The sequence below is a fragment of the Corvus hawaiiensis genome, chromosome 16, assembly GCF_020740725.1.
Source record: "Corvus hawaiiensis isolate bCorHaw1 chromosome 16, bCorHaw1.pri.cur, whole genome shotgun sequence".
NCBI lineage: Eukaryota > Metazoa > Chordata > Aves > Passeriformes > Corvidae > Corvus > Corvus hawaiiensis.
This window is the reverse complement of record NC_063228.1, coordinates 1,608,751-1,621,604: the sequence shown is the minus strand read 5'-3', so window position 1 is coordinate 1,621,604 and position 12,854 is coordinate 1,608,751. Positions and strand designations below refer to the sequence as shown.

At 43.2% G+C, this 12,854-nt stretch overlaps 1 protein-coding gene across 6 annotated transcripts in view; it reads right to left on the bottom strand.

The window, feature by feature from the left end:
- Positions 1-12,854, bottom strand: part of LOC125334342 (acyl-coenzyme A synthetase ACSM4, mitochondrial-like) — a 29,782-nt gene that overhangs the window by 9,491 nt on the left and 7,437 nt on the right. For 2 of the 6 annotated variants that reach the window (XM_048321124.1, XM_048321125.1), the window contains exons 2-14: positions 10,698-10,962; positions 9,719-9,929; positions 9,063-9,270; positions 8,108-8,251; positions 7,387-7,543; positions 6,748-6,827; positions 5,400-5,523; positions 5,026-5,106; positions 4,787-4,888; positions 3,249-3,376; positions 3,048-3,147; positions 2,291-2,410; positions 1,547-1,649 (exon numbers count right to left, since the gene is read on the bottom strand). In XM_048321124.1, coding sequence (XP_048177081.1) covers positions 1,548-1,649; positions 2,291-2,410; positions 3,048-3,147; positions 3,249-3,376; positions 4,787-4,888; positions 5,026-5,106; positions 5,400-5,523; positions 6,748-6,827; positions 7,387-7,543; positions 8,108-8,251; positions 9,063-9,270; positions 9,719-9,929; positions 10,698-10,898 — 1,758 coding nt within the window. In that variant the 5' untranslated portion in view covers positions 10,899-10,962 and the 3' untranslated portion in view covers position 1,547. Of the gene's footprint in view, positions 1-706; positions 1,650-2,290; positions 2,411-3,047; positions 3,148-3,248; positions 3,377-4,786; positions 4,889-5,025; positions 5,107-5,399; positions 5,524-6,747; positions 6,828-7,386; positions 7,544-8,107; positions 8,252-9,062; positions 9,271-9,718; positions 9,930-10,295; positions 10,963-12,854 lie in introns of those variants that run through there. The other 4 variants (XM_048321122.1, XM_048321123.1, XM_048321126.1 and 1 more) reach the window with 4 other exon arrangements.

The following is a 12,854-nucleotide window of genomic DNA, read 5'->3' as shown; positions in this document are numbered from 1 at the left end:
ATGAGTGATTCATTGAAGTCACTTAGGCCCACTGCCAGACTGATGGTTCAAATGGTCCAAATAAATGTGAAGTTCCCCATCCTGCTTTCTGGTATTTTTTACCTTCTGTGTTTTAAGGTCTTAATGTCCTGTACTGATCTGTCACCTTGTCTGTATCTCAGCTGATCCTTGCATAGCTTTGATGTGTTCTTTGGGGCTGTTAATTGCCCACAACTTTCCTTCCTCAAACACAACATCAGCTGTAAATAATCCTTAATCACTTAGGAAGATGTTTCTCATTTCTTAGTCTGCTCTAATTCTCTGATTTAGCTGTAACTTGCATTTTTCAGAGCATTACAATGACAATATCTGCACAATAGCCTATGAAGGAAAGAGGAGGGACAGAACACTTAGGAAGAGTTTTCAAGATGAGAAATTATATTCAAGACTGACAAGATGAAACACATTTGAAGTTTAGGATTCCCTAGTGCTCTATGAAAACATCTGCCAAGTTTAGCTGTGAGAGCCTTCAATTTTTTAGCACTTTTTCATCTGCAAATGTAGAGGTGAAAATGAAGACAGAAAACAGAGGAAAAGACCCAGTAATGGCAATTCAGTCCTCTGAATGCCTGCAAGAATCAGAAATGATTATTCCTGATTTAATACCATTTGCTTCTGCTCAGTGATCATCAACACGAGGAATTCGGATAAATAACATTTTCCTGACCTGGCTGCTGTGGGCAGGAGAGGCTGAGAGCTGCTGGGGGAGATCCTCTTCATTCACTTCACTCACCTGTCAGGACGTTTCCCATACGAGGCCCTGTAAAGATCAGCTGTCCCCTGGAGATGTGAAAGCCGGGCACTCCTTCATAAGTGTTTTGGAGTGAAACCCTTCTGGCTTTATTGCTCACTTCTTCTGGAGTGACGAGAACAGAATGTGCCACAATACAGAGCAAGGAACAGAACTCTTTCTGTGGCATAACCTTCTTCTTGTAATCATTTACACCACTGGTAATTGTGCATAATTTGCAGTTAACCTAAAGCACTTTTCCTCCAGTCTAACCATTTACTTAAATCACAAATTCATCAAGATGAAGAGAAGCATTAAAAAGAAATGTCTTTTTCCTTCCACTCTGAAAGAGTTTGAGAATGTTACAGTGGTAGTTTTTGGATGTTAATTAATGGCTGATACCCACCTCAGGACAAACATCTTTTTGTTAATTTCTCATTTATTTGTAATTTTCAAAGTCTTGTAGTTTCACCCATTTTTTTTTTAGGGAAGCTGTTAATACAAATTGCAGCAAAAAAAGTCTGACCTTTGTATGCACCTGAGTCTGTCTTTCTGTCTCCCATTCCACACTTTGAATTACTTGCACTTCCTTCCTTCTGAAAATTTATAGGTCGATAGCAAAAGCGTTTCCAATACCACATGTCCTCAAGAGTGTTTTCTCCTTTTTCTTCCATAGTTTGTTTTTCCTGATGTTCTCGTACTGCTCTGGGTCATGACAACTCTGTGTCATGTGTTATGGCTGATACATGATGGAAATTTTCTCTCCTCATTTTCCAGATCATTCTTGCCCTTGTCGTACTCTTGCCCACTCTTTGCTCTTTAGAGCCTTTCTCTGGATTTTCCCAGTTGCTGTCTTTGGCAGATCCTGAACAAACTCCACCTGAAAGGCAAAAATGCTCCCTGTAGCCAAATGAATTGTGGTTAATTTTCCAGGTGCAACAAAAGATTGCAAAAACACTTTTAGCGTGGCTGGGGATGAACAGATGGGAAGCTGCACAGCCAGGGCTGGTGTGGTGGAATTCCTTACTACACCTTGTAGGTACTGCACAGACCAGACTTGCAGGGAGAAGTACCACAATCTCTAGGAGCTGAGTGCTTCAGCTTTCAGGACAGGGAGTTACTGGTGTCTTTCCTAGTGTGAAGAGATGGATTCCAATCCACTGATGCCAGCAGGAATTTCCCTTTTGTTTTGGCTGAGTGCCAGAGGAGAGCTCTAGGTAGAGACTGGTTGGAGTTGAATGCCTTGTCCTTTTGATCTGCTGGAAAACCCCAGTACTCCATGAAAGAAAGACTGGACACTCATAAAGTAAAATTTCATGACCATTGCCTCCCTCTGGGTCCTTTCTAGCACACACAGACAACCCAAGGCTACAGCTGCAACAGACCCCGTCATCTGCTTCTATTCCATCTAACTCTGCCTGGAGTGTTTGTCAGAACGCAGTCGAGAAGCAGCTGAGGCAGGGCAAAAAATGCTCAGTTTCTGGTCCAGTTAGAGAACCTGTGGTTTTGGGCTGTACTTACCTTCCTTGGATACTTGTAAGGTGCAGTCACCTTCTTGACATGCTGCTGGAGCTCGTGAGTTAATTTTTCTGGATCATGTGATACAAAAGCAGGAGCTAAAACAATGAAGGCTTTGACCACCTGTGCCACAAAAAGGAAGGGATTCCATTAACTTCCAGAGGTGGGAATAAAGGGGTACATTTGTCATGTAAAGTGAGTGTCAAAATAGAGAATGCCCAAATTGGGTCTTTTTCTTTAATTTCTCTTTTCATTGGCTGGTTATTACAGAATGCTGTGTTGTGAAGGACCCATTCTGCAGCAGGGAATGTTTTGGTATTTTCCACTTTTTTTCTTAACTTTATACACTATTAAACTTTCGAAAAGTTCTAGTACAGAAAATAAAGAGAGATTAAAATCTCATCCCAGTTGCTCAAAGAAATGTTGTAAGGTTGGAAAATATAAAACAAAAATGAAACACTGGATATCATTGCCACCATAGGCTTAGTGGTAAATGAGAAATAATCAAAATTTCCTTGCTTAGAGAAAAAACATGTCATGATTAGCCTGAAAAAACAAATTTTTTCCCCACATCAAAACCTGCAAAGAAATAATTCTGAAACTGTAAGATCTGTCAAGATACGGATTTAAAAAACTTTAGCCCACTTAATTTCAAAAATCTGCAACATACTGAATTCCAAGGAAGCCTAGTACATACAGGGATACTGATGCTTAGAATAAAGGGCATTTCTTACTACATCTTTGCTCTATTTTCTTTTACCTCCCCTCGAACTGGGTCGGGGCTGCTGACAACAGCCACCTCGGAGACTGCTGGGTGCTGCAGCAACGCACTCTCCACCTCAAAGGGGCCGATGCGGTACCTGGGAGAGCACGAGCAGAGGTCAGCCCCAGCAGGATGGGCCAGTCCATTGGTGTTGGCAGGCTGTGGTTTATGAGGCAAATCTAGAAGCAGATGCCTTACCCAGCAGAGTTAATGATATCATCAGCTCTTCCAACAAACCAGACATACCCCTCTTCATCCATAACGCCTCTGTCCCCCGTGACATAAAAATCTCCACGCATAGAGGCAGCAGTTTTCTCTGGATTATCCTGGCAACAACCAAACATTTCAAGAGAAGTTTCTGATTCTTAGTGAGACATAACACATTTACTTTGCAGTGGTGCTAAAAAAAACCAATAGAAGGGTCTACAACTGAGTATGTTCAATACTGTTTTATATTTTCAGCTAAATAAAAGAGCCACATTTAGCAGCTTTGTTGTGGAAATATATGATATGTGGACAAAAGTACCTTTTATGTAGAGATTTCTGTTCTAGAGAGAAAAGGCCATGCTCTATCAAAATGCCCGTTCACCACAGCAAATGACTAAAATATGTAACCCACTCTGTTCAGGGAAATGATTTACCATTGCAGGGGGTTGCCAAAATAACTTCCAGCCAAAGGAAAGTTTTTACTCTTAACTGTCAGGACCAAGACACAAATGAGGTGACCTGCAGGAAAAACACTGTCTGACCTTTAGGACCTATATATCCAGTGTAACCTCTTGGTTAGACAGGAAAAACACTTTGACAAGAGAAGACATAGTGAAAAACGCAAGTTATAGTATTGAACCTAAAGAAGATTTCTATCACATAGTGAGATGCTACTTTGTGCAAGTTGTTGCATGAGAATGCTACAAGTATACAAATATTATGGGGATTCAGAAGAGGATTAAAAACATAGCTGGGTTCCCCAAAGCCTATTGAATATGACAGCTCCAACACAGGGGAGAATATCTTTAATTTTGCCTGTTTTCCTAAGAATGCCCTGCACCTCAGCACCACTGCAGATGAACAGTTGCTTAAGATGGACCTTTGACCTGAACCAAAATGTCTTTTTCTGGTGTGTTTTCCTAAGCTGGTTCTGCTTTCAGTGGGTAGAGCATCCCCTTTTGAGTAGTGGTGTTTGATTAAGGGTGTCACTACCTCAGAGCTGTATGATCATCTACACGTGAGGGCCGTGTGCTGTGACTTGTGTTTGTGCTGCTGCTCTTGTGCCCGTGGTCTGTGTGACAGGCACCTGTGCAAAGGTTCCTCTGACTCCAGTGCCTGCTGGAGTGGGGGTACCTCTGACAGGGGTATGAAGCAACAAAATACCTGTGCCTTGGAAAGCCTCCTGGAGCTTCTGATGTGTAAGAGTAGAATTTATGGGCTTTCTTCATTAATGTTTAACCAAAGATAGGAATGGAATAGAGGGAAAAGAGTGGTGCTCTGAACTTGAAGCCCATGGCAACTGCCTGGTACATATCTGGAACAGGGGATCCCCTGGTTCACATGGCATTTTGAAGCTACACTCTGTCAGTCAGTCTGTCCTGGAACTATGCACTGACCAGGATCAAAGTCGTCAAGCAACCCAGTGAGACCTTCTGAGGAGCCTGCATGAAATTCTGCTCCTGGCAGAGCCTTGCCCTGGGTCTCTCCCAGGTCTCTCAGCAGACACAGGCACAGCAGGTCGGGCTCACCAAGTACTGGGAGAACAGACAGAAGGGTCGTGTGGGTTGCACTCGGACAGCAATGGTGCCCTCTTCTCCTGCAGGCACAACAGCCCCATGGTCATCCACGATCTGCAGCAAGGACAGACACAGCAGCAGTGCTTTGATCAGCCCAGAGGAGCATCTGCTCCAGCTCAGTGCAGGGCACAGAAGGGCTGCAGACAGCCCTGCCTTACTCTTCTACCCACAGCTGCCACATTTCCACGTACCTGCACATCATAAGGGGGAACAGCTTTTCCCAAAGAGCCAGGTTTAATTTTCATTCCTTTCATATTGGCACAGATTGTCACCTGCAGAGTAGATTTAAAAAAAAAAAATTAAAATTGTTGCAACATCTTGTGAATGCTATTATTGTTTGCATTAGGCACCTTCCCATGACTTTGTTGTGACAAGGGCTGAATCAGAACCTGCACTGGGGTTTTTGAGAACATCAGTCTGGGGTGTGAGCTGCTTTAATATTTTTCATTAAAACCTCAGACAGGAAAAATTGATACCCAGAGAAAATACTCTTTTTTATTTTTGCTTTTGAAGCAAAGATGGTGAAGGGTTCTACTACCAGTAATTACATTTATTGCAAACGTACTGTTTCAGTCTGGCCATAACCTTCATGGATATCCAGCCCTGTTTGGATTTTCCACTTTGCCAACACTTCGGGATTCAGTGCTTCCCCTCCAGTTACACAGTGCTTCAGACTCGGGAACTTGTAGCTTGAGAGGAACAGAAAATGAAATAATTGTCTTAGCTCCTAAAATGAGCAGTAGGTAGACTTAACTGAACAGCCTCTCTTGGCTTTCCAAGTAAGTACACCTAACACTTCACAAGCTCCTTTGGAAATGAGTCATCATCCTGTTATGCACACCTGGACTAGACTCCTAGATTGCTTGAGCTGCCACTGAAGATGATATTGGTTTATCTCTGTGTCACTAGAAATAGGTTTCTCCGCTGGAAAATGTGTGAGCAAAAGCGTTTCCTTGAGAGAGCTGACATAAAAGGAGAAATCTGAACAAGCACATCAAATGTGTGTGGAAAGCTGAGTTATGTGCCAACAGCCAAGATCAGATTTAACTCAGGGAATTTTCTAGAGCAAAAGGAAGGCTGAATAGGTACAGAGAGGCTGAGCTCTGCTAAACCTGGGTTGGCTTTTGTCAGGTTGAAAGACCCATGTGACAAGAATAAGTACCTTACCAAAGATGTGAAAACTCCCTGCAAACCACTTCTCACAAGCTGGGTATTTTACAGAGTAACAAACTGGGGAGAACAGCTGCCAAATAACTCTCAGGATGTGAAGCTCCTCTAACTGCTCCCTTCATTCTCAAGCATGTGACAACAACTCCACCACACTCCAGTAGCTCCCTGATCCAATGCTGCCCAGCTGATTTAAATTGAACTGGGAACCCTAAGTTCAGAGGAAGTGACAACTTAAAAATGTCTCCTTTTTTCCCCTCTGTGCTGTCTATTCAAAGACCCAGTCCTGAAGCCCAGTGGCCTACCTGGGCTAGCCCTAGTCATTCTCACCTTTCAGAACACAGCCTTCTTTTCTGAGAGCAGGTTTTGCTAATTAGATTGCCTTTAACAGAAAAAGAAATTAAGGAACCTGAGGGAACTACTCCAGTAGCTCCCTGATCCAATGCTGCCCAGCTGATTTAAATTGAACTGGGAACCCTAAGTTCAGAGGAAGTGACAACTTAAAAATGTCTCCTTTTTCCCCTCTGTGCTGTCTATTCAAAGACCCAGTCCTGAAGCCCAGTGGCCTACCTGGGCTAGCCCTAGTCATTCTCACCTTTCAGAACACAGCCTTCTTTTCTGAGAGCTGGTTTTGCTAATTAGATTGCCTTTAACAGAAAAAGAAATTAAGGAACCTGAGGAACTAAACCTCCAGAGCTGTGCCAGCATTGTGCCCCAGCCTCCCTCCCCTCCCCTCCCTGCAGTACCTGCTCACATCGTGTTGGACCAGCATGCAGAAGGCAGTGGGAGCTGTGCAGAAGGTGGTGATGGGATATCTGGAGAGAGTCTAGAAAAACAGGGAGTTATTCTGTTGGAAATGAAAGTGTGATGGTGGCTCTGACCTTGTGAATGTGCAGGTGATTAACAAAAGAGGCCAGTGTTGATGGGAATCAATCAGCTAACTGGTTTTGTGCAGTGCCTGAGGGGAGGAATAGGCACTCTGGCAACTCACTGAAAATTCAGGATAACAGAGCCTTAATTCAGGTTCATGCCATACTCTGATTACTGGCCCATGCTCAGCCTGACCCCCAAGCAGCTGGAAGTCCATACCTGAAGTGAGCTTTAAGCTCAATATTGGACAACACAGCAGTGACCCCAAGATCTTTATATCCTGCATCTTTCTCCAGTTGTGCTCTACACTGGAGCCATGCCACATGGCCTAATCAGGAGGGGAAACACTTGTTCCTTGAGCTGAATGGACATCAAATGGAGGGATGATTCCTTGGGATGTGGGAAGTACTATCCCTGCTGCTACTGAGTAGTGGCACCCATGGATGAGAGCCAGTTTGTTTCCTTCATTTATGTAAAATGGAAGCAAACATCACAGTATAAAATGTTAAGCTTACCTCTGCAATAACCTCTGGTTTAAACTGTGGCATATTGTGTACAAAGACACAGGATCCACAGATCCAAGGTGCAAAAAGACTGCTCCAAGCTGCTTTTACCCAGCCAGTATCAGAGGTATTCCACATTATATCTGAAGGAGTCAAGTTCATCCAATACCTGATGAAAAAGCAGAGATGAAAAAATGCTACAGAGAATGTGAGATACTCGGGCCCAGGTCACAGCAGCGTTCAAGGAAAGGGCAGGAGGCTTCCATTAGAAGATGTGATTAGAGCAAGTGGGGCTCTGTAGAAAGTTTGAGAGATTTGAAGAGTCTTAAACATTCTCTTATTTCCCTTCATTCCCTCCTGCTTAATATTTTGAGCATTTATTTTTCTTGTGAGCAATGCAAGACATCTTTGTCTCGAGCTGCAGAATCTGGATCTAGAGCAGAACCCAAACAGATCATTTGGAGCAGCCTTTTCCCACCTGGTGCAGTTGAGACATCAGCTGTCACAGCTCATTTCTCTAGGAAACTAAACAAGTTACTTCTCTGGACCCTTGACCACCAGCTTTCAACTCGGAATATTTTGAGAAAGGTATCCTTTAACATTCAAAATGAGGAGGATGCAAATCCTACAGTCACGAATTGCCCACATTTACTGGAGTTTGATGGTCATATGTTCCATTTAATGGTGATCACGTCACTTAATGAGGACCCTGGGAGGAACTGCAAGGTGATACCTGCCAGAGATTGTGAATCCAATCCCGTAACTGCTGTGGGACTGCACCACCATTTTTGGGAAGCCCGTAGTTCCACTGGTGAAATAGATCAGCATTGGCTCTTGACTCCTCGTCTTGACACATTCATGGTCAGCAGATGCAACCCTTCAGAGGAAATGGTATATTCTGGTCAGTACACACAGTTTTCCAGCAGGGAATCAGTATTTTTATTGTTTAGGAGTTCAACAGGAAAGCTGCCCCAAACTGAATGATCTCACTGAGTAAGTGGTAACACAGGTAAGAACAGTTAGAGAAAACATTTTCCTTGTAACGATGATGCCCTGTATGCCATAACATTTAAAATATGAGCACCTGCAGAATATTCCAGACTTTGTCTGCCACTGTTTATCAAGGGCACTCCAGGTGCTGATTATGGAACAGCAGGCAGAAATCAGTGTCTGCTTCAACACAAACCAACCCCCAACCTGAAATCAATAACTGAGGTTATTATGCCAAGTACATTGGTCTTTTTACTAATAGTGTATCATTTATGTTCAAGAGACTGATGAACAATTCAGATCCTCTGAGGTGCCAGGATAATAAAGGGAAAAAAGAACTGAGCACCAAGAGCTAGCAATTGGTATTTTCCCATTTAATCAAGAGCCATTAGAATGGGCTCTAGCAGGCATGCTCATAACAATTGTTTAGAACTCTGCTTGTCTTGTGATCACAGTAGAAGCAGAGAGCTTCTAAAAGCTGGCAGGCTGCTAAGTGAGGAGAAGGTGAAGGACCTGAACTTAGCTCCCAAAACCTGGGTTGGACAAACCTCTACCAGTGTAATCACAATGCAGCAGGTTGACAGAGAAATGTAAGTCCTTTGTATTTTGAAAATGAACCTCAAAACTCAGCAATGTCACCTGCCTGGTACAGCTCCCTTCACCCCACAGGGATGATGGTGAAAGAGCTGGATACTCACGCAAGGAGTTCTTTGAGGTTCAGCCACCCAGCCCTGCTCCCTCTGCCTACAATGAGTTTACTTCTCAGGAACTGGCTGCCAGGCAGGACAGATTCCAGTGCAGGTGCCAGGGTGTCACTGGTAATGATGCACTTGGCCTTTGAAGCCTGGAGTCGGTATGAGATGTCTTTGGCCGTTAATTGGGATGTTCCTGGAATAAAGACAATTCCTGGAAAAGAGCAAGAAGCAATTGAGGAAACTCATCATTTCCCAAAAATACCTGATCGTGTCTCTCTGTTGATGCTGATTTGATCCATCATGGATGTTTGGCAGCTTAAAAGCAGAGCAAAATAGATATATTCAATTATTAATGACACTAACTCTGTAAGTTCCTCCATTATACATTCAGTTCCCTTACAATGTATGTGGTCAAGCCTGACCTCAGGCTGCAGCCACTGGAGCCTCTCTGGCTTCACCTGAGGATGCCTCTTGACTGGACCCTGTCTGGCACTGTGGTTCCTGGGTGAGTGCTGCCAATCCTGCCTTTAGGCAAAAGCTGAATTGTGCAGGTCACAGCAACATATCCCTGCCTGCATTTTCTTCACACTGATCTAACATGTGGCTTGTAGGCTCTGTTTGCTCTGTCTCTGCACCCCAGGGGTGGGTGAGTCACTCACCTGCTCGCATGCAGGCTACGTTCAGGAGCCACCACTCGGGAACACGAGGCAGAACTGCCATAACTCTGTCTCCTCTCTGCAGAGCACAGGCCTCACAAAGGACATTGGCTGCCTTCCTCGAGAGAGAGCCCAGCTCTTCAAAGCTCCACTTCACCTCCTCTCCCTCATCACTGACCCACCAAAAAGCTGGATTTGCTGGTTTTCTTCCATCCTGCAGCACATCAGAAGACATTAAACCATGAAGACAAACCTTAAAAGATTTCACTTCAATACAAATCATCTTTGGCAATCACTCTGCTAGAGTGAAACCCATCTTTCTGACAAACAAAATAAAATGGTGCTAACACTATCGAGTATCCATCAGTAAAACTGAATCATCTGAGATTTGTTCCACTGTGTCCTGGTTTTGACTGGCACTGAGTAAGCACTGCTTAGCAACAACTAAGTCGAGGACTTTCCAGTTTCTCACACTCTGCCAACAAGGAGGTGCATGAGAATCTGGAAGGGTTCAAGACAGCTGACCTGAGCTGTCCAAAGGGATACTCCACACCACAGAAAGCCTTGCTCAGTTTATTACCTGGTGAGAAGTTGGGTGAGGGGTGCCAGTTGCTGTTTGGGGACAGGATGGGTGTCAATCAGTGGGCACTGGGCAGTTGTGTTGTACATCATTTGTCTTGTCTGAGTTTTCTTTGTTGCGCTCTCTTTTTGTTGTCTCCCTTTTCATCACTACTATTGCTACTGATACTACTACAATGGTGATAATTATAATTAATATTCTTCTTATTATTGTATTTTATTTTATTTTATTTCAATTCTTAAACTGTTCTTTCCTCAACCCCTGAGTTTTACCTTTATTTTCTCCTGATTCTCCTCCCCATCCCACTGGGGAGTGTGGGAGTGAGATCCAGGGGCTCTGTGGTTCTTAGTTGCCAGCTGGGGTTAACAACACAATGTCTATAAGGTAAAAGACAAATACTACCTTTTCCAGCCGTGCCCACTCATCTAAGACATCACTTGCAAAGTTGAAATATTCTGGCAGTTCTTTTTTACACTGGTTTATAGATTCATAGTAGGAAACAATCTGAGATGTAAGAAGCCTGTTGTTTCCGTGGAATGATCTGCAAGGTGACCCGAGAATCCGCAAACACTGAGGAATCCAGGATTTAATAAATGTTCTCATGATAAATGATGTTTTATCAGACAGTGAGGGGAAGAATCAGGTGCACACCTAAGGAATCAGTCACCTGGAATGAAAGAAAACACATTTAAAAGCAGTTAGTTATTGGATGCTGTCTAGTTTGTGATGCTGGATGAATTAATGCAAACCAGCTTGAATAAATAGGTTGTTTGAACACATCCTTGTTTTCCCTATTATTTTATGTTCCTCCTTTTCTTGTAAAGAGATTGAGCACTGCTTTTTCATTAGAATATTTGTCCTCTACTTTGTCAGCTGATGAATGACTCTCATATCTCCTCTCTAAAATTTCACTTGCCAGTCCTTTTTTCAATATCTTTGTCTTGATTCCTGTAAGTTTTATGTTACTTTGCGTGCTTACAGAAATAAAATGCCACTAGTTTTGAAGTGTTTTAGGAGACTACCACCTTGACTTACAACAGTCTCTAATTATGTTATGCCTTAAACCTGCACTAGATGGCGAGTCACACTGAATTTATGCACCAATAAAACTGATGAATCTCTGATTTATTTTTTTATGAGTTCTCTTTTCTTTGAGGGCATGAAATAAACACAAAATAAACAGTAGGTGAGCAAAGGTGAAATGCCAAAGACTTCCATTTGCTTTGCACTTCAGCTGAAGTGTGCAACTTGGGAAAAGATACATGTAAAATAAACGTGCAAAGAAAGTGCCAACAGTTCCAGTCTTTCCCACACAGCATACAGTACATGTGGAAGAGACAGAATGGAGGATGCCACAGGTATTTGAAGCCCAACCCTGAAAGTCAAGAAAACTGGATTTTCACTCACAGGTGCTGAATCATCAGATAAACTTGTTTTCAGTGTAATGAAGTCCTTAAGGATGTACCCATATTTCTAAGGGAATTTTCCCCCAGTTCAATGGAATCAGCTTTGCTTTTAAACTTTTCTGTGCCATGATGCTGTCCTTATTGAACAGCCAGCACTACATACCTGTCTCACAGGGATACTTTCACCTTTGCATTGTATATTGCAAGTGTAGTTGTAGTGAGAGCTTCCAGTGCTCAATGCCAATAAATAACAGTAACTGGCATCACTCTGAAATCCCTGTGTTTGTGAGGCAAACCAGAGAAACTGAGACAGAAGGTGCACGTGTGAGGCACATCTCAATGGCTCTTGACCACATATTTTACAGGCTGTGAGGGGTAACTAAGCAGAAGTCCCTAGAATATTATTTATCCTGAATCCAGTGTTTCCTGTTGACTGGACTGTGACTTCTGCAGAGGGCAGATTTTCCAGAGCTCTCAAACTATAAAGCACAAAAGGAAAGCCAGCACTAGTTAGCACTGATGAAGTAATGCACAGAGTGTGACCTTACCTGCTCTATGTCTGAAAGAAAACATTGTTCACCAGCTCAGATCCACTAAATCCCACTCCTTTCCTCATTGCAAATCTGTCCTGGCAGGATGGACTGTTGTATCATCCCCTTTTTTCTGCAGTTTCCTTTCAGGACATAGAGGTTAGAAGCCCTTTCCATGATGGAGCCTACTTCCTGGTAGGAGATTTCCAGGAGGGTTTAAAGTCGACTGCAGTTTGTTTCAGGGGCAGACAGGGGAAAACCAGCTCTCTCAGCAAATGGTTTTGTCATCCTGCCTTTGTTCTGGGAGCCTTAGGCTGTGTTCTGATCTTAAACACTGCCTGCTCAGCTCAAACAGGCCTTGTTAGTTTTAACCTGCAGTTCTGAAAGATGCTTTTTAACCTCACTGGCATGTTGCTTGAAAGACGTCTTTGGAAAGCAGTCTGTTATGAAGAGAAAGAGACCACAAAGTCAAATGGGAGACTCTTATCTTTCTGCTTCTTTTTCTCCTTTGGTACCCGATTGCTGAATCTGTATTTATGTGTGATCTTATCTTGCAAGCAGCCTGAATACACAGCTCCTGATTTCGTTAGGCACCCTGCACAAGTACTAATATAACACCTCTC